This window comes from Perissodus microlepis, chromosome 19 (assembly GCF_051167445.1).
Source record: "Perissodus microlepis isolate ML-2025 ecotype Zambia chromosome 19, ASM5116744v1, whole genome shotgun sequence".
NCBI classification, from domain to species: domain Eukaryota; kingdom Metazoa; phylum Chordata; class Actinopteri; order Cichliformes; family Cichlidae; genus Perissodus; species Perissodus microlepis.
Genome location: NC_140479.1, coordinates 21,506,673 through 21,527,853, shown reverse-complemented (window position 1 = coordinate 21,527,853; position 21,181 = coordinate 21,506,673). Strand labels below are relative to the sequence as shown.

At 37.1% G+C, this 21,181-nt stretch overlaps 1 protein-coding gene across 1 annotated transcript in view; it reads left to right on the top strand.

Annotated features, from left to right (window-relative positions):
- The window catches only part of LOC146365951 (uncharacterized protein C14orf132), a 31,510-nt gene extending 10,989 nt beyond the window's left edge, over positions 1–20,521 (top strand). Inside the window, exon 2 of the mRNA XM_084915356.1 lies at positions 17,867–20,521. Within this exon, the coding sequence (XP_084771482.1) occupies positions 17,867–18,103 (237 nt within the window). The 3' untranslated portion in view covers positions 18,104–20,521. The remainder of the gene's footprint in view (positions 1–17,866) is intronic.
- Positions 20,522–21,181: the final 660 nt, after the last annotated feature.

Sequence of the window (21,181 nt, the reverse complement as noted above, 5' to 3'; positions counted from 1 at the left end):
AACATCTTTCCCTGATAGACCTATGCCAAATGTTTCTTATAGTGTGCTGCTTTTGATATTCTGCAAGCATCAATTATACATTTTGGCATGAATAATCTATTCCCCCTAGATAATTGCAAAGTAGCTTCATCAGCCTGTATTGATGTGTTTTAAATAAAATTAAGCTACAATTTAGGGTAAAACTTTGAAGAGTAGTGCCTCGGCCTGCTGTTTGAAAATGAGCTTCAAGCTGATGCTCCAGCCGTTAAAACGCACATAAAATGCACATCTGCATTCAGCTCATGAGCAGTTTTTTTTTGATGAAAAGGAAACCCGATTGGAAATTGTGGAGAGTTAAACAGTGAGTGGTTGTTCTGCTTTGGTGAATGGTGAATGGCAGAAGCTGATTACACACTATTAGTGAGGAAGCAGTGAATAATTATGATTGTAGTTAAACATTGCCACGGCTGCTGTAATATATCGGTATCATTATGCATTTTTGGAATCATTAGTATGCTAAAGGCAGTATAAGTGGGTCGTGAGTCTCCAACATGGCGTCTGTAGTTTTCCAGGAGAAGCCAGTTAAATTGTTTACATCTCCACAGTTTAAGTTAATTACCCGCTCGCAGCTTTTCCACAACTTATGTCAGCTGTTACTCTTTCCAAACTTTAAAACCTTACTGGCTTCAAACAATGCCTCCATAATAATACCAACAACAAAATCCTGCTTCTTGATTTGATCTCTTTCACTGGGCCTTACTCTTTGAGTGTGACCTTGGGTTTGTTCAAAGAAAGCAGCCCTAAGGCGAGTGACAAAGTGTACAAAGAGGCCTTCCCCTCCCTCCATTTCCCTCTCATTCAACTCCTCTTCAATCTGCAAAGGAGTTTAGGTTGTATAGCACACAATATTACTTCACTGCTCACGAATACTGCTGCCTTAGGAGAAAAGTCTTCCTTTAGATTGGCTTCTAAGGCAACAGCTGACAGTCTCTGTTGTAGCTCTAGCCACAACTCAAGAACAGGCTGCTGACTGTATTTCATATGAAAACATATGATACCTCTCCCATTACAACCCTGGTTGTATTTTAGTACTAGCAGGGCCTCCACTGTCCTTGTGATGTTTTATATAAAGTAAATCTGGCTGCGACCTTCCCTTTCTGGGCACATGCAACTTTAATGCCCAGGTAATGAATCAGGCACTTACAGTATGTAAGCTGTATTACATATGGAAGTCATTTGGCATCTCTGCTGGTATGCTTGATTTGTGGAGAAGTACACTAAGTTTGCATTTTTTCCCTTTTAACATTGAATTTTTTATGACGCCTTCAAGGAGTTGTGAATCAGTTTGTGGCAAGTGCTTGAACCTTCTCTTAGCAGGTGTTTTGATGCATTTGAACTTCATACCTCTGTGTTGGAATCAACAGTTTCAGACCTAAGCTTACAGCAAACTAAGAAGTATCACAATATTTTCCCCGGGGGTGTTTTACTCTAGCCAAAATAAGTAAATGGATAGTGAGGATATTCATACTGGAACATGTAGTGCATACGCCATATCAGGTTAGGCTTACGGCTATGCTTTAAGCATAGCATAGCCCCTGCAGGGTCAAAGCTGTGCAGTCTTATACTTTACTGTCGCTCATACTTGTCATTAAGAAGCGATGATATTGTTTGTTGCTGCAGTTACTGATTTCACACCTGGGTCCCGCTCACTTGCAGCCTGTACACATTCTGTGTCTCACCACCCACTCACTATTGCTCCCTGTCATTTGTATACATCTCAGAGTGCGAAAGTCAGAAATTATTTATCTATAATGATGACTGATGGATAGAAGGTCCAGAGACATATATGCAAGGCTTTCGTGTGCATACGTGGGCTTTCGTGTATATCTTTCGTGCTCATTCTTTTCCTTCTTTTGCTGTGCAATAATTAATGTAGGCTTGTCCAGATTTGTTCTGTCAAATTATTCAGAAACTAATGTGTTTTCATGATGCATTGTACATGCAAATATTTAAATAAACTCATACTGCGAGAATTTTAATAAGAACAAACAGAGAGGCACCACTGTAATGTAACTAGGCCAACATGGCACACACATGACAAATGTATGACATCCACCCACAGGGAAAATAATCATTCATAAATGCTGATGCCAACCTACAACAGTCTTAGGTTATACACTGTACTATACCAGTGTAGGCATAATTGTTCACACTGGATTTATCCGCTGGGCTGCCGACAACATACACACTGAAGAAACATTGTCCTCGTAGCTTAAAACAGGCTTTGTGTTTTTTCAATTTTGCACGGATAATGAAATAATGCTTGCTTTTTGTTGTTTACTACAACATACAGCAAACTAAAAAGGCACAGGCGTCAAATAAATATGACTGACCACTTTTTGCTCTACCAACACCAAGCCCCAAGGACAAAATAATGATAATAAAAAATACATTTTCACTTTGTACTTCAGATACACTTAAGTAAAGGTCAACCAAAACTCATTCACTTTGCAGATCATTATGCGCCATGAGGCCACACTGACATAAACAGGGAAATCTAATTTTGGAGACTTTACAGCAAGTCCTGCAGCACTTTGTGGAGCCTTCTGTGTTTATTCTTGTGTTTGTTCACAGAACCCCTGTGGCCACTCTTTTTTACACCCACATAATCTATTTTGATTAAATATATAAAAATATCAATATCAGCTGGCAGGTTTATAGGTTTTTTTTTTTAAAGCATAATACTGAGACTGTCATTGCAGAGAAAAGCATAAAATCTCTTTTGGCTTTAGTAGCCATCCATGGATACATTTTAATGGACTGGATATTATTAAGATGCTTTTCTTTTTTCTTTAATGTGTAGGGTTAATGTTAAAAAGAGGCATGTTTAAATCCTTTTTACACCTAAAGAAGCATTGATGCCTTAACCTCACCAAAGAGCCCCTGATCACCAAAGCAAACAGCATTTATAATAACACCACAAAAGCACATCCCTGTTAATACGAGCAGCATAACCAGTTTAGTTGTGTTCAGAGCAGCACTTGCATTATGGATGGGCCTCTGTACCCTGTAATTGCATCCCCCGAGGCTGAATTCTATGGATACACTTTGACTATAATTTACACTAATTCATACAATATTGGTAATGAAAAACGTAAACACCCATGTCACTAGTTTTAAAGCACGACCCTTGTTGAAAATTGCAAAACAAATGGAAATGTGTTGAGCGCTCACAGTCAGCTATCCTAGTGTGCGTCTTTCCTGCTTTGCCTTGAAGACAGGTATTTTTTGGAGTTTTGCAACTACAATTTTCTATCAGTGTGCTATATGTGTATGGTTGTAATTACTGGAAAAGAATTGACAAGTAAATGAATAATTGTAAAATAGCAAAGTGACTTGAGGCAAGTGGCCCCTGTCAAAGTTGGTTCCCCATCCACTTCATGGTCTTCTGCCAACCCTGATTCAGAGGTTAGGGATATTTTGCTGGAAAGCATCCATTATGCTAGCAATACAATACAAAAATGCCTTCCCAGCAGGAAAAAGGAAACTAAACCATCCATCCATCTTCTTCTTTTACAGCATCGTTTCCCTCCACCCGCTACAGGGTCAATGAGGGAGGCTATAGTCTATCCCAGCTGTAACAGGGCAAAAGGCAGAGAAGCTGGAGTACCCGGAGAGAACTCTTACAGGCAGAAGAAAAACACACAAACTCTACATAGGAAGGCTCTAGCCTGGCTTTGAACCTACGGTCTGCTTCCTGTGTGGCAGCAGTGCTAACTAAAGTCAAATCAATTTGATCAAAAAACAAATGTTTATTGCTCTTGACTTGTGTACTGTGTTTGCAGTTAATCTTGAGGAAATCAAAGTACTATTTATTGTGTAACAGATGGATCTTTTCTAGTGCTTTTTGACAACCATTCGTACCTCTTACATTATCCACCTCATCAGTTTTGTCATTTTATCTTAAATTCATACATATATGAAAAGAATATATGGAAAAATGTGAAAAACACATAGCACAGAGATGACTTTACATTTGCAGTTTACATTTGACAGGAAGCGTTGGTTCTTAATGCTCTGCAGTCCTGAGGGCTGCTCTGACGCAACACGTGTGCACATAAGTGGATTACTGTAATGGGAAGGTAGGGGATGTTTGCTCTGATAACCCACGTTTAAATCACATTATTATGTCATACACATACACAAGCAGTATTTATACCAGCAGCCATGCGGATGTTGATTTATATTAATACTGCATATTCACAAACAAAGAGAGAAATTCTCTTAATCTGCCTTAAAAAAAAATCCTACTGCCTTTCAGTCACATATCCCAGTAGCTTTACCTTACAGTAAGAATAAACAAATCAAGTTGCTGTTGTTATAAATATTTATAATTTTTAATTTTAAATAAATATATCATGGTGTGGGATGAAAATAGATCATCTTAGCTGTGAATTACAGAAATTAATAAGACAGGTCATTAAGTAGAGAGATGCACAGTGCATACAAATTATCCAGAGATGTTTCAAAATGCATCCATTTCTCTTCAGGGATATACAGTGATACACGTAACACACAAATTGCACGAATAGCATATGAGGCTGTAGAATTCAAATGTGACTACTGACGAATAAAGTATAGACAAACATACAAACCAATAGCCATGCTTCTATTCAGGCACTGGTGATCGGTCCTAGAGAGGTACAATCATGGTTGGAGATGAACTCACCAAAACAGAAATAATTTTGTTTGGGGAAGCCAAATGTGTACAACAGTGCCATTTGTCTTTTAGCTTCTTATCGTCACCCCGTGTGATTTCTGACTGTGCATTAAAATGTGAAAAGCAGATTACGAAAGAAGACAAGCTTATTTCAACAAAGTATCCTCAGTAAGGTGAAGGAGTACCTCCCGCCACATGACTTCCAGAGAGTAAGTCACACTTTTATTACCTCTTTCTTAGACTATAGTAATTCTTTATATGTTGCCTCTGATCAGTCGTAACTTTGTCACCTGCAGGCTGTAGAAAATGCAGCAGCTCACCTTTTGACAGGAAAGGAACTGCGTGATCACATTACACCTACATTCCAGCTCATTTCAGGGTCCAGTTTAAAATTTTATTACTTGTTTTTAAGAGTCTCAGTGGTTTTGGCCCAACCTTATTTAATTGAACGTGAGCAACCTTACACTCTTATGGAGCACTGAGGTCTGCAAGCCAACTGCTTTTGTACATTGCTAGGCTCAAAAGCAATGAAGAGAAAGCCTTTTCAGTAGCAGCTCCTCTGGAGCAATACCCAGTCTTTCATCCATTGTAAAGCACTATTAAAAACCTACTTATTCTCACTTGCTTTCAATTCTAGCTGAGCAGGGTACCCTGGCTTTTATTATGCACAATCTTATTTACTTTGTTTAATTTTATGATTTTTTTGTGTAAATGTGTTGTATATTTAGTTACTCTTATGTTCAATATAGTGTTGTTTTAAATGTGCTATAGAACTAAACACAAATATATTTAAGAAATCTCATAAAAAATAGACCACAAGTTGAGGCTGGCATAATATTTAACCACCAAAACATTTTTTTCTAATATCTGTAATTTGCCAGCTTAATCAAAAATAATAATGAGGTTTACCGATTTACAAAAAAGCAGTAAAGTCAATGATTATGGAGGAGCTTGCATACACTGGTGGATTAGGCTCAACAGAAACATTTAAAAAAATGATTTTGGTAATTAGCAGCACTGCTAATTTAGTGCAGCTGTGGCTCAAATCTTTCATTGGGTGGTGATCTAATAAATTAATCACTGTATATGTACATAAAGATTTGTAAATACAGTGAGATGATAGTGTAGAGTGTGAGTCAGTAGAATCCTTGAGGAGATAACTTTTCCGCCTATATAAGATGAGTGACTCCCATTCCCATGTCACTGAAGCCTCTGGGATTCAGGAGGAAGAAGATATGAGACCAGCAATGACAAGGTCAGAGCAGTCAGTGACTGAGGGGGGAAAAAGATGTCAGGAAGAGCTCTGGCATCCAGACCTCATTGAACCATGACCTGGAGGCGTTGAGTGTGCAGGTGTGCACAGATTCTCAGCTTTTTAGGATTTTAAAGTGAGAAAAGTGACATGAGGTGAAATTGAAGATGAATTATTCATGAATCCTCACAAACGCTTGCTGTAATTCTGTTAATATTGTTGCCGCAACAATATTACCATTATTACTGTCGCAAATGAAATTTAGTCGTAATGAGAGTCTTTTACAAGCTCAAGCAGAGGAAGTGAAATTCTCAAATTAGCCTACAGAGCAGATGACAATATTGTCATTGTAACCACTGTTGGATAAGTTCACCTCATTGTTTGTGTAACATTAGACATTAGATTAGTCTCCTTAAACAGCAAACCTCTCTTTGGGAAGACTTGCCTTTGCAGTACAATGCATGTGTGTGTATGTAACACAGACGGGAGACAGAAGTGTGCATGATATGAAATGCGAGATTTTTATTTGAATACTGCAATTTGCACATCATTATTGATAATTACAATGATATCTACCTTGATATAATTTACAAATGCAGTAGTCTTAAGGTACGTAGGCATGTGGAGGAGAATGTGGTTCCTTGAATCACTGACCCTGAGATCGCTTAAAGGAGAGCTACTCGTCATTTCAATAGCTGAAAAGATGATTCTTCATCTTATTGCCAACTGCTTTGTACTTCAGATAATGAAGTAGATGTGGGTCTTTCTGCTTGGCCTGTATATTAAGAGTAAGAGCAAAGAAGAGCCTGCCCTGCAGCACATCACCTCAAGCCTTAGTCTTACATGAGCGGACACTCAATTCAGCACTTTCGTCTCTGTGCTTGGTTTCTCTGTAGTGAATGAGCAGCTACAGTGAATGAGCAGACATGGATGGAGATTAGCTGTGGCTGACAGCAGCAACATATACAGCAAGTGCATGGTCTTTTCTAATCTCTCACAAGTGTTCCTTATATACACATTCAACCTGTTTGCCCTGATACTTACCAGTAAAGTTTGAGAATGAAAACCAGATCACTCTATGTACTGAACTTTATAGATTTTACTGAGAGTGGGAAATAGAATAAACTCTGTCCTTAAAATCTCAAATGCAAATTCAGTTTAACTCTTCTAGTAGCGTATTTCTAGATTTGACCATGATAAAGATTATTTAATCCTGTAAATGAGCCCAGATGTTTGTTTTTGAGGGTACAGGTCTCTACTCGTTATTTGCTAAAGAGTGTCTCTGAGATGGGCTTATGGTTTGCATCTTTTTTTTTTTAGAAGACTGAAAATATGACTGAAATGAGTTAAGGCACAAATAAAAACCCTGTAAAAAGTCATGAAAGTAGATTTGCTTTGAGATTTGAGTTATCAGTTCACTTTTATGATCCTACTGCCTTCATTTGCCTCATATGGTTTTGTAGAAAAGGGTAGCAAGTTAATCAGTATTTATTGTGTCCATATATTGTGACAACCTTGCTTGAGGTGGAACAAAGACAAGTGCCTGCCAAATGCAGATGCAACAGCTCCACATGATTCATCATCTGAATTATACAAAGAAATATAATAATGTTCCAGATATTTTTCAGCTTACACAGCTCATACAAACATAACAAAGCTAACAAATTTTAATGAGTGAGTATTTTATTTGTATGTTACTAATTAGCAAGTATCTGCCCGCATTCAGTGCACAATGGACATTGTGCACATAGTGGGTGTGTCAGTAATTAGTATACCACATCTGCAGAATTGGCTTACTTGTACCTCCAAAAACAAAGGTAGCAGTGGCTAAATTTTTTACACAGATACATGGATATTGATTAATTTATTTAAGAAAATAAATCTAAAAAGCAAAACACTTTTGAAAGACTTGCCCGCTTTGTTTGTAAAATGAAGTTAATGATCCAGCTCACAATTCTTTGTGTAAAGGCAGGAACACAGCATCTCAGGCAGTTTTAGACTTTGAGGAATAATGTGATGATTTGAAAAGTATGAATGCTTGCGTCAATAACAATTATGTGTATCACGAATAGAGCCTAAAGAGGTAGTCAGCACATTAATCATCTAAATAATAGAGCAGAAAAAAATAGATTTTCTAGACTGACAGCCTCTGATCTGATCTCTTCAGTTCGTTAAGACTTGTTTTGGAGGATATAGAAGTGAAATCCTGAGTCATCTTTTAACTTTTCAGCTCCATTTTCGCTTATTTCTGGTGTTTTTTAGGTGCTGCTGACTGATGCCATTTTTAGCTTTAGGATTTCTCCTTGTTTTGTACCTGTGTGAACCTTGTGAGTAATGGATGAAGGTATAACAGACCTAGATAGGCACTAAACATACCTCGACTTTAAGACTCCCCTTGATATTTGATGTATAATCAGCCAATTCATCTCAGCGTCTCTGAATAATTGTCTGTCTTTCACTCTTTCTTGTTGCTATAAATCCTTATCTGTCTGCTCCTTGGTGTGATCTAGTTGGAATAAGAAATCAGTCTTTGTTTTGGTGCAATTTAATGTTTTGTAAGCTGATGGATTTAGTTTAATCTCACATTATAAGTTTTCACACTACTGCTAATTACAAATGTGCGAGTAGCAGACACTGAGTAATTACCCCCAGATGTGAACATGCATTATTACAGATATTGTGTTTCAAATAAATGTGGCCTTTTTCTTTAGCCGTCCTACTTTTAATGCATTGTGAGTAGCAATAATGGGGGAAAAGAATATTCTATTAGGTATAAAGTCGAGGTCAGAGACAAAACCAGGAACGCTGATCATTTATAATATCTAAGAAGTATATTAAACTTTCTTCAGTCCTGCTGAATTTCCACTGACCTGACAGATTGATCGAGGCGTCAAGTGAGGATCACTTGGGCTACACTTGTTCTATTGAGTTATAAGATTTATTAAAAAATGCTGCTGGGCTGCTGAGACAGGGGAAATCAATGAAAGCAGAGGTGTAAATCTGACCAGTAGAAACCAAAGGGGTTTAACACTACCGTGCTGGTGAAGAAACCTTTTAAAAACCCTTAAGATTTATGGTATGACTACCTCAATCTGCTACAGTTTACTAAGGAATATGCTAAATTCAAAGTTTTTTCTTGGTGCCTACAGCCCTATAGAGAAGAGTGGTCAGAGTGGTATATTTATTTACTTCCCTGATTAGTACTGTAATTCAGTTGCATCTGTAGAGGGCTAATGTTACCAAAGCCCAAAGTCAATATAGTTCTGCAAAGCACGCCTCCAGAATCTGCAACTTTTTGTTGTCAGATAAGGAAACAAAAAATATGCTGAAATTGAAATGTAATGTAATACTCAATGTATTCAATGTAATACATTTTAATACTGCCCAAATGTTTCTTTCTATGAGATCTGTGCTGGCTCCTTGCAGGCTATTTGTCTGCAATCTGGTGCTTTCACGAACTCACGAATCTCTTCATTGCTGACTTTAACAATAATACATCTGCCTGCTTGAGAGTGTTGTAAACAGGTCAGTGTAGATGTTGCAAAGCTGTTTTTACCATAGAAATAATTCTGTCATCCCACCCTCTATATGTCTACTGTGGTCTTTCGGGGATTTGGAAGTGGCTGAGCTATCAGTGCTTTCCTTCTGCTAAAGAAAGTAAAAGATTGTTCATTTTATAACTTCAAAGGTTTTCTTCAGATGTTATATCTGCTTCATTTGTCGCGAAACAACATGGAAAAATGCTTCAACTGGCCATGGAATTACTCATTAGTCATTAGGCCTCTGAAAATGGGGTAATATGCATAAAATAACTTTAATTATTAGAGTTAACATTTATTATTTGATTTCAAATCCACAGAGGTGGTGTACAGAGAGAAAATGACAAAAATTTGGTCTGTTTCCAACAAAGTTTGGACCTACATAAAAAGAACTTCTTCATTTTTAGGGGTTCGGTAGATTTAAGCTATAAATCTGAAATACATCAACAAGAATGAGAGTCCACAGCTGTGTTATGAGCTCTGAGAGAGAGTATTTAGGCACAGCAGTGTTTCAGATAAACGCTAACATCAGCATGCCAATATGCCAACAATTACATTGCTAACAAGCTGATTTTTAGTAGGGCTGTGTCCAGAATCACTCAGTCTGCTGTGTCTATCCAACAAATGATGTACCTATATATACATTTTGATGTTGTGCAGATATTGTAGCCTGTCATCATCACTGGTACTGTGGGATTCTGAGTGTAAAATTCGTTCTCTCAGTAGACTCTTTACTGCTGCCCATATTCATTGCTAATGAAAGCAGCAGGGTGGCGATGTGAGAAACCCGCCAGCCTTTTAGAGCAAGTCACATCTGTGAGCAGTTACATTTAGTATCTGTTGCTGGATGATCTCACTGTTCCACCTGTTTCACTTCTCTGCGAAGAGCACTGATTAGACAGGATTAGATTTAAGTGTAGTAATACATGTATTATGCTTATGTACAGTTTTAAGTCATCTCACCACAAAGGTGGTTTCACTGTAGCTTAACGATTAGACATGCTTTCAGCAACTATTTTGGGGTGTGGTTGATTGACATCCTAATGTCTTTGCACATGGGTGCAGCAATAAATAATTCTGAAGAAATAAATGTCACTTTCAATAAAAATCATATAACTAAAATAACTGTTTGAAATCACACCAGCTCAATGTCGAGCATCATGCTGACATTCTGATAAATATTTAGTTATACTCCTTCAAATAAACAGTTTATTAAAAATGTATTATAGGAGGTCTGGGTTTTGGACATCAATTTTGGACATTGTAAAAATAAATAAATAAATAAAAACACCCTTCAGTAGAAAAAAAAGATCTTTCTGCCTTTTGATGGTGTGTGATATTCTCCGTGGACATGTTTAACTAAATCATGATTTCAAAGCAGAAGAGCATTTGTCTTCAAGCAACAAAATAACTTAATTGTGAAAATGTTGAAACCAAAGCCAAGATGGCTGTGACGACTGAGAAAATCAACAACTTTGTGTTTTCATTGATTGTGCTTGACTTTGCAAGCACAAAGTCAATTCTGAACGCAGCAGGGATCCACTTCTGTGCCTGTTTGTTCTCTAAAGTACTCCTTGTTTTTTTTTTTGTTTTTTTTTCTTCAAGAGTGCAAGTATTGAGTGTGATTTCAGTCTAGCGTCACTACACCGGTCAACAGTTTTTCAGAAAAATTTCTGCTTCTGAGATAAAATGTGCTGCTTCTTATTGACTTTTATGTGATGAAAAAGAACTGGCTATCTTTTAAAAGACTGTATAGTTTTTATGTACTTTTATTTTTTATTTATTTATTTTTAAATGTATTTACTTTATGGACCCATGTCCACTTTTTTAGATGCATTTTATTCATCATAAACTGTCTGTCCATATATATGGTAATTTTTCATCTTGTTTCATTAAATAAGAATAAAAATATAATAAAACAAATAAAAATGATAAAGAAGGACTGAATGTAAAACATATTACTACTATTATTATTAAGTGTGGCAGGACTCTGTTCACAGCCCTGTACTGAATTTATTTAGAGCCCCAGCCTGGTGGGCCAGGTCAAAATGTTCTGTCTAGGTGTGACTTCATCATTTACTCACAGTATTATTACATCTTTTTGGATGTCTCCAGAACCAAACTTTTTTATTATTTAACAATGTAGGACACCAATGCAAGAAATATAAGGATTATATTCCACTTGTGCAAGTTCTATATACCTTTTCAGCATCACATTGTGAAGAAAATAAACAAATATATTATTTGTGGGATATTTTAGTCTACCTTTAGTTTGCACATGCTACGTCCACACCTACATGGGGAATTTTTCTATGCGTTTGGGCCTCACTGAAAACAAAAATGTTTAAAAACTCCTGCCAGGCTGGAGATTTTCGAAAAGTCAGTTTTTGCGTTTACATGTGGACGAGGAAAACGGAGATTCAGTCACACAACGTCAAAGGTGTGCGCCTTTTTTGACATCATGCTGTGCGCCACGTTATTGTTTACGTGAGATGAATTTGTTTATACTTGTCCTCCCAGGCTTCTAGATTTCTGATTGGCCAATATTTCTAGACAGTTAGGATCATATCGCCACCTGTTGCTTTGGCATTCTCTTAACAGCATTTGACCTTGTTTGTTTTTTACATGTGGACGAAAAACTGCACGTGAGGATGTGATTTTTTTTTTTTTTCCAAAACAGAAATGGAAATTCTCTGTTTACAAAAATACCCATGTACGTGTGGATGTAGCCACAGATTTGCTGCAAATTGTAAGGTCAAATTTAAGGTCACAGGAGAGGTCAAAGGATCAAATAGAAAAAAAGGTGTATTTGGATTTCATAGTTGATGCAATTCCAAATCGTAAGAGCCCAATTTCAACAAAATTATATTAATTTTTAAAACTTTTTACCAACATTTCAGCTATTTTGGCTAAAATTCAGGTATTAAATAATATTTTAGTCATTTGTGGCTTGAATTGAGAACTTTTGGTTTTAGAATTGTATTTCTACTGTAATGTAAAGCATCATGTACCATTTCAGTGACTCAAAATTTGTGAAAATAATAAACATCAGTACAGAAGGGGCACAATGGTAACGTGGCACTGCTGCTTCATCGCTAGAAGGTCCTGGGTACCCCAGCCTCCCCCACAGTTCTAAGACATGTTTATTAATTAGTGCTTCTGAATTGTCTGTTAGTGTGATTGGTGTTTTCAATATTAGATTGACAAGCTGTCCAGGGTATATACTGCCCCCTACCTTGTGACAGCTAGGAAAGGCTTCAGCCCCCCACATTCCTGTACTGGATAAGTGGAAGTAAATGGTTGGATGAATGGAAACGTTTGACTACATTTATTTCTACTTGACCAGTGGATTAATGCCAAGAACCACCTAGTTCTGTCTGATTTTGTTTTAATGGTCATGCGTGAGTGCTTTTGTGGTTAGGTATATGTGTTGGTTTCTCCACTCTTCAGAGACATTTGTTTGGGCTTTTCTTATCTGGAATAAAAACCATTTCAGTTCAACACTTACTGGTGGTTTATCTCCCAGGAGGCAAATACAGTCCATTCTATTTCACAATTACTGTGATCATCCATGTAGGAGGACACAGCTCTAGGAACAGCTGGGACGAATAAATCAAAGCTGTGAGAGCTGAGCAGGTGGAATTGTACATTTTCACTGTGTCATCTGCTGTAGATTGTAGTTTTGCTGCATGGTGTGTTGCACAGGTGTAGCCATCACTCAAAGCCAAGAAGGTGTGAAATATGCAAGTCGGGCAATTTCTCCGCTGTTATTGGAGTGAAGTTGTCTTCCAACTTTTTACTGTTTTAGTTTGTGTGTGTGTTGATTTCATTTAATATTAAAAAAAAAACCCAGATTCAATTGGTTAAAGATGAACAGTAAGTTGCGTTTTTACAGTTTTCTTTCTCAAATTTATTTTTTATATATGCTCATTCATAGTTTTTGGTTTGTTATCCACACTCCTGTACTGATATATGTATATACGTGCAAATGTGTGAGTATTTTTTTCCCGAGGTGCCTGCAACAAACCCATTTGAGTGGCGTAAACTAATTCCATGCCAGTCCAAGGATGGAAAGTTACACTTGAAAAATTTAGTGACTGCATGTCTTTTCCAAAACAAGGTCGTGTTGGCTTTGAATAATCCAGACCCCACTCTCAATAGCTTTAATTTTAACCACTTCATTTTCTCTCTTCTTCTATTCCATAGCTTCTGAATCCTAGCCCTTCGTGTTCAAATAAAGGATAAACATCTGCACAACATTACACAAAATGCTACACTATCATTAGTATTATCTGCACAGCTGGTCCTTTGAATTGAAGGAAAGAAGCTATTTGCACTTTTCGATAGCTACTGGAAATTGGGAAAGCGTGTAAATGTATCCAGGAGGCACAGATGTCAGGCAAATGTATTTGTTTAGCTGACTCAAGGAAGTGAATGAATGGAAAGTCAAGTTCCCTACTCCATGAATTTGATACATGCATGTATGAAAATGTAGCCATATGAAATTATATTTTGTGGTCTCTCATTTTCAGACCTCGTATTTGGCATTTTTGAAAACAGACATTATCACAGAGGGGGAAACAGAGAGTATGATTCTGGTAGGATAGCCATAAAGTATGCCATAAGCCATAACCTCATCAGGAATCTGTTTACTGAGGTCATAAATCAAGTGAGAAGTCAATTTCTAATAGACTTCTGTAAAATCAGGCTTTTTTTTTTTTTGCATCAATTTTGAAAAAAGTAATGCATTATGTTACTTGTTTATTCCCAGGAGAAAGTAATTTGTTACACTACTTGTTATATTACTTTTGCATTACTCTACAACATTGGCCTGGGGTGCAATGTCACATAACTACCAATTAAAACCTAAACCTTAGGCTGTAGTCTTGCACACCAACATAAATCTCTATCCAAATGAGGACACACAGTATCTTTATTTTATTGTTCCATAGTTGGAAACCAGGGCAAAGAGTGCTTCACTGATTAGACTTTAAGGCAGAATGAAAATGAAAATAATATTCATAAGTGTGCATGGTAAAAAAATACAAGTTAGATTTTTTCATGTATCCAACCATCATGCAGATAACTGCCAAACTTTTGAAATGCAAGTAATGATAGATTACAAAAAACAAACTATCTGTAAAGTGATTATTGAATTTAGTAATGTTTTATAGCATTGCATTACAAGTAAATGCAATGTGATATCAGCTGTGGTAGAAAGTAATATTACAAATTCCAAGTTTAAGGCATTTCCAAATCAACTTCATTTCTTAGACTAGGAGGACCAGGAGGTCTTTTTTTTTTTTTTTTTTAAAGCAACCATAACAAGTAGGTTGGAAAATCTTAACAGACAAATCTGATTACTTGCAAATAACAAACAGACAATCTCTCCTAATGACTGCATTTTACTCCAACAATGCTGAGTAAGGCCTTTAGTGGAAGAAGTTAGCTTTCCTAGTCCACTGCTTTTGTCAGCTACAAAAAAGTACTGTGCATAAAACAATTGATTTAATAAACACATGACCATTTACGATGGGATGATATCAACCACAAGATATCAAGACAACGTCTTGTACCACAAGGCCTTCAAGAGTATAGAGAAATTATTACAGTAATTACACAAGTAATAGCTTTTTTGAAAATCATCCTTTTTTTTTACTCTGTGTTTACTTTGTGGTTGAAACACAAATATCCACAAGTTACAAAACAACCAGAGAAATTAGACTCTTTTCACCTTCCCCAGTGGGATACTCTTGAGTGCTGAGGTCATTTGTAAGGTTTCAATTTGGTACCAAGCTGGTCTGAAAGTGGCTGAATGTGGTTATTGAAGCCATTTAGCCACTTGTTCACTGTTATGTTGAGAAGATGAATGTTTCCAAATGTCAGGAAACTTTAGTCAGTACTAGAGCTTTATCCTAGCAGTAATTCTTAGGGGACGGCCTCCATTTCCTGCCTAAATGTTCAAACGCTATGGGATGCATGTGACCTTGAAGGTTCTAATTTCCAGTGATCCATTCGTTTTTAACTGCTTGATGCTCTACTCTCATGTGAATGAGCCACAGAGTAATTGTGGACTTGAAGTAGTTATAGAAGCAGTCCCACTTATCATCTGAACAAGAGGGCCAAACCTAGGGGATCAAATATTTATATTAAGACGTATTACTGAACTAGTATTTCACACGCTTCCATTATCCACTTCACTTTATTAGTATGAATACCCACTGATCCAGACAGCTTGCTACTGTGACAATGAGTTACCAATAAATAAAACATAAAGGTAAAGAATGCAGACAGCGTGGCACGCATCAGTTATTGTCTGATTGAACGTTAAATTAGGCAAGATGGAGATGGAGCTCTGAATGCAGGATAAGATTACAATTAAGGTAGTGTCTAGAGATTAGAGTGAAATAATCAAATCAGTCACTTTTTGAGGAGAAAGGTTGGAGTTGGCTTGTAAAGGTACAAGGTAAACAAATAAACCTGTGGGACAGTATTTAAAAGACAATTCACACAGATCACTGTGCATGCAAATGTCATTACTGTCAGTTGTGTTGCAATTGTAGGTTCGTTTTAGAGACATGGTTAGATATATAGTATGACATTTTTAGGTGCGGCCTTGTGTAGTGTGGCTCCCACTGATTCTGATTTGCATTACATGTTGTTCGTGCAAACTTTTAATATAAAAAGAAACGTTAAAATGGAAAAGGTTGATTTGAGATGCCACAGTGGGATGAGTCAGCACTTACAGTGACAGAATGGAGGGCAGAAAACACAGGTTGCTGGACCTCATGCATGCCTGTCTACCCCCATCATGCTCATGTGAACAGCAGGCGCTTTACAGGATGTGTCATGTCATTATTCACCACCAGGGGCCAATGAATGGAGAGCGGCAGAATGCTTTCTAAACAGTGTTTTCCCTTGTGCGAGGGAAAGACCAGAAGTGTGTGTGTGTGTGTGTGTTAACGTCTTTGTGCATTAGCCCGTGTTTGGGAGAGAGAGAGAGTGAAGGTAAGCAAATGAGCAAGAGAGAACATCTGTGTAAGCGAGCACTCAACATGCCTCCGAGGTATTTTTAGAATGTTTTTTTGTTTTGTTTTTTTGCTCTTTTTCCCCCAACATCCTCTTCAGAGTTAGTTCTCCAGTCAGACAATATAATGGTCTGTCATGCATTTCTCAATCATGCACGTTGCTATAGCCAGAGCGTCAACATTTATAGGACTCGGACTCCTAAGCAATGAGTCTTTTTCAGTTGTCATGTTTGAAATCTAATTTTCATATTTATCAAGCATACACACATGCTGTGTTTTAAAAACTCATCCAGCAGGATCTTCATGCCTGTTTAGGAAACTTTTAACCAATTACCTTACAATCTGGCATGCTGGGTTTGGAGGGAAAGGGCATATTTGTCTTGGAGGTTTGATGTGCTGCACTCATAGTAAAGTGGGGATTTGTGTTTTGTCTATGTCAGATTATATTCTTTCATCAAAGACAAAGTCACTTAAAAACATTAATATTCAGTTGAATTAGATGAGAGACTACAGGCAATGCTGGGAGCTCGGTAATAAATTAAATAAAATTTTAACTTTCTGAAAAAGGTCTGAAGCGATAATGTCAGTGCAGTTAATACGAACTCTTTGGAAGAGGAGGCCCTAACGGGACATTTGTCTACCATCATTTTTCAGACAGATTTTGTGCAACTGCTAAAGGGAGACAGGGATAATTCATGGTCAATTCTGATTGGCTAATTTTCTTGACCTTCTAAGACATGTTTTCTTTTAGTCATGTCGAAAGTTGTGAGGTTAGTGTGTTGGTGAATTTTTAATGACAGATTTTCAGGAACGTTAACAATAAAAATAATAATGATTGTTATGAAATCAAGCAATTTTCACACTGATTCCTATTGGTGAATTTATACCAAAATATTGTGTTTTACAGTAGAAACACAGGCAAAATATAACAGTACAGACCACTTAAAATAACGTTATTATTCAAAGCCAGTAATTGCACCTTTACATCAACATTTCTAGTTTTATTCCAATTTATATTTACATTTTCACAAAAGGTTTTGTCCATACCTTGATATACTAAAAGCAACAGTTTATTCCTAAAAGCAAAAAAGATTATTGTTTATGTTGTCAAATAAACAATCAAAATCCGTCTGAAAAACTTCTTTTTAAATGGTTTATGAATTTTTTATTCAGTTTCTATTTGGGAGTTTAGATTTAGATAGTAATTAACTATTTACCTACTTCATTTCTGCATGAAATGTAAGAATATACCTACAATCTTGTAATGTGAAAATAATTTTCTCTGCATCTTCCTTGAGTGCAAAACTTATTTTATATTCTCTCCTCACTTTCCCTTCTCCCTTCCTAGATCCCTGTAATGACAGGAGCCTTCATGGACTCCTCGCCCAATGATGACTACAGCGGCGAGCACTCGCTCTTTAACTCCTCGGCCAGCGTCCATGCAGCTGCCTCAGCCGCCTCGGTACAAGGCCAGCAGGATGAGCCGCAGTCCATGTCCAGCGATGCCATCTGGCTCTGGATTGCCATCATCGCCACTATTGGAAACATTGTGGTGGTGGGCGTTGTCTATGCCTGCACTTTCTGATGAACACATGCTGACAAAGACAACCCGCACACTCACACATCCTGCTTTTTCTCAGTCTCCGGACCCCCGAAGGAGGCTTTGTAGACAATCTCTCGCTCTCTGTGTCTCTCGCTGTCTTTCTTTTTATCCCTCACACTTTTTGGCAGGGAAGGGGAGGGACGGACCTGAGGGTGTAAAAGTAGCGATACTTGACAGTGACATATACACTGCTATACTTCTTCGTTGAGGGGAAAGACTGAAATTTGGCAGCATTTATCAGCAACAAGCACTTTTGAATGCTACAGCTTGAGAACTTGAGAATAAGGTTATGTGCACAGCAACTCTTTAGTTAAAAACAGAAAGAAATCTTTGCTCTCAACCATTAATCAAAAGGATTTTTTTTTAGCTTAAGTTTGTTTTCGTGTTTCTGCTCATACGACACTCACTTATTATGTAGGAGGGAGGATGGAGATTAAATGGGGCTTAAGATTCAGGTTGAACTGGACCATCTGAAACAACCACCAGATAGTTGCTAAGCAATTTAGGACAAAGCAGCTTAATTATGCCACTGAACAGAGATGGTGCTTGTTAAAATATTTAGAAAGTATTAAAATATCTGCAAGATAAGCAGCACTGAGATTCTCCTATATGCTGATGAAACAGAACATATGGTTATAATGATCATTAGTGTATTTGGTGTCTTTCTAAGGTGAAAGAACAGGAAACTGCATTCATTAAAGACACTTAAATTGACTGTTACAGCAGTGGCATGTCAATTACACAAAAGTAATTTTTCTAGACATCACCCCATGGAAGTGCATGTGCAGATGTCCAGCAGAGTCCGATCAAAACCAGCCAGTTCCCCAGTACACTCTCACAAGAGCTTGATGTATAGCACCTGTGAGAATAGAGGAGCTAACTGACCTGTGAATTCACAGCGAGTGAGTGGGCATGATTTGTCTGCTTTTTGCATGCTCTATCCTGATAACTCTCCTTACCCAAAATAAACTGGGTATTTCCATTTGTGAGAATGCATCTGAACCTGACCATCTCATATTATGCTTTATGTGTGAGAAAGGCATCTGGTTAGTGCGCTGACCAGATTCTCATAATAGTGAGTTAGGAGTAATGACTTGTTGTCGTCATGCCCTTAATGTCAAATTCTTTCAGTAAAAGTGGCTATTACAAAATCTAATCATATTGTCATAGTCTGCTTAGATAGGACTAGATAGATGTGAACAAAATGTAATTAGAAGCACAAATCAAATTAAACATACACAGCTTTTTTCCCCTGCTCAACTTTTTCCATAGTTGCTATTTCACCTATAAGCGATGTATTTCATCACCCAGCAGCAGAAGGTGGAAGTTTCTGATATTACAGTTGTACTGTAAAAACAGTAAATGTATGTATCCCGAAATGATGTAACACTAAGCAGAACTGTGGTAAACCTTGTTATAAATATGTTCAGCTATGTATGAAATCTCATATATAGTTGTCCTTTAAAACTTTCACTACTGGGGGTCATTTGTTCTGTGTTAGTGTGGATGGTAGTGCCAGCTTTTCAGTGGCAAGTAGTTCTTGTCCTAAAGGTGTTACAGTAACTTTACCTTAAGACCCAAAGATACAAATTGGTTTTCACATGAAACATACCATACGACGCACTGCACTTACACTGAAAATGTAGCTAGTAGGCTTTGATCTGCTAATTGATGTTTGTGCTTTGGTTAAATGTCCCTTATAAGCTGCAATGGAAAATTATACAAATATGGGCCTACTAAAGTCAGCAAGTTGTTTTATCTGTCAACTGTTCTATTTTTTTAGTATGATAAACTGACTGTTTTCCATAAGCCTTGATTATACTCCTTTGTGGATATGAACACAGACAGCTGGAGACAGTACAGCCGAATAGTCATTCTTGTTATACTTATCTGAAGTTTGCCGCCTGGGGCGCGTGCGTAGTTGGTGTATTGTAATGTAAAGTCTCCAAATTAGTCTGTGTGGGTCACAAAACATGGCAGGCATGTGGGTAGCCACATGAATCCTCAACCTCACTGTCTGCTGAAAAATTTGACATCATTTGGACCCAAGTGGACCCACGTTGAAAGTATAATCAAGGCCTTAGAGGGTTGATAGCTCTTTGCTCAGACAAGTAAGTCATGTTTTCCTGGGATTTAGACATTACCAGCATATAATCCAGTCTTGTAAACACCATAACTGTTCAAATGTTCATACACTAGAAAGAAAAAACTGGCTTACTGTATGTATTGTACTATGTAAAGTAAAATTTAGACACTCAATTACTATAAGAGGACTTTTCAAGCCTGTTATTTTTACTAAAGTGTTGATGTAGAAATATTTAGAAATGTTGTAAACCACATACACAATGCTCCTTTTGTAAAGACATATGCTACTATTAAAATTTATGTACTAATGCAAAATTGGCTTTCTGTATTGACTTAAGAAGCACACACTTACATTTACTGAAATGTCACAAAGATGGATTAAAATGCAAAATATGTGGCTTTGTACGCCGATTGCAGAAACAAGAATTTGTTTCAGTTTCATCTTTTGTTCTCAGTGAAGCCAGTTCTCTGGCAGACATCAGTGCTGTTTGCTGCTTAGCCATCAGGTGAGATTGATTCTAAGCTCAAATCACACCATCTGTCATTTTGACACAAGCACCACTTGTTTAAAAATTACCTGGATTTTGTTCTCTGCAGCACTTAGCTACTCTGACTCTCTGATCTCATACTTGTTTTGCTGAACAAACAGGAAGGCTGCAAAAAGCAAGCACTTTAAAAAACATGAATGGGTGTAGAAAGTGCATCTGTATCCTGCTAAATAAGTAACAGAGATATCATTTTCAGCAAATCAATGCAACAACAGATAGATGAGAAACATTTGACCTAGATGTATTTTGAGATGTATAGACATGGTTGCTATCATGAATAGACATCAAACAAATAGACAAAACTAAAACAATGTGATTTTTTTTCACTTTAGCTGGATTAATAGTTAAGTGACTTAACTAATGTACAGTCATGTGGAAAAATACCTTTTTAGTTTAAACGTTTTATGTATCAGGAATAAAATTAAAA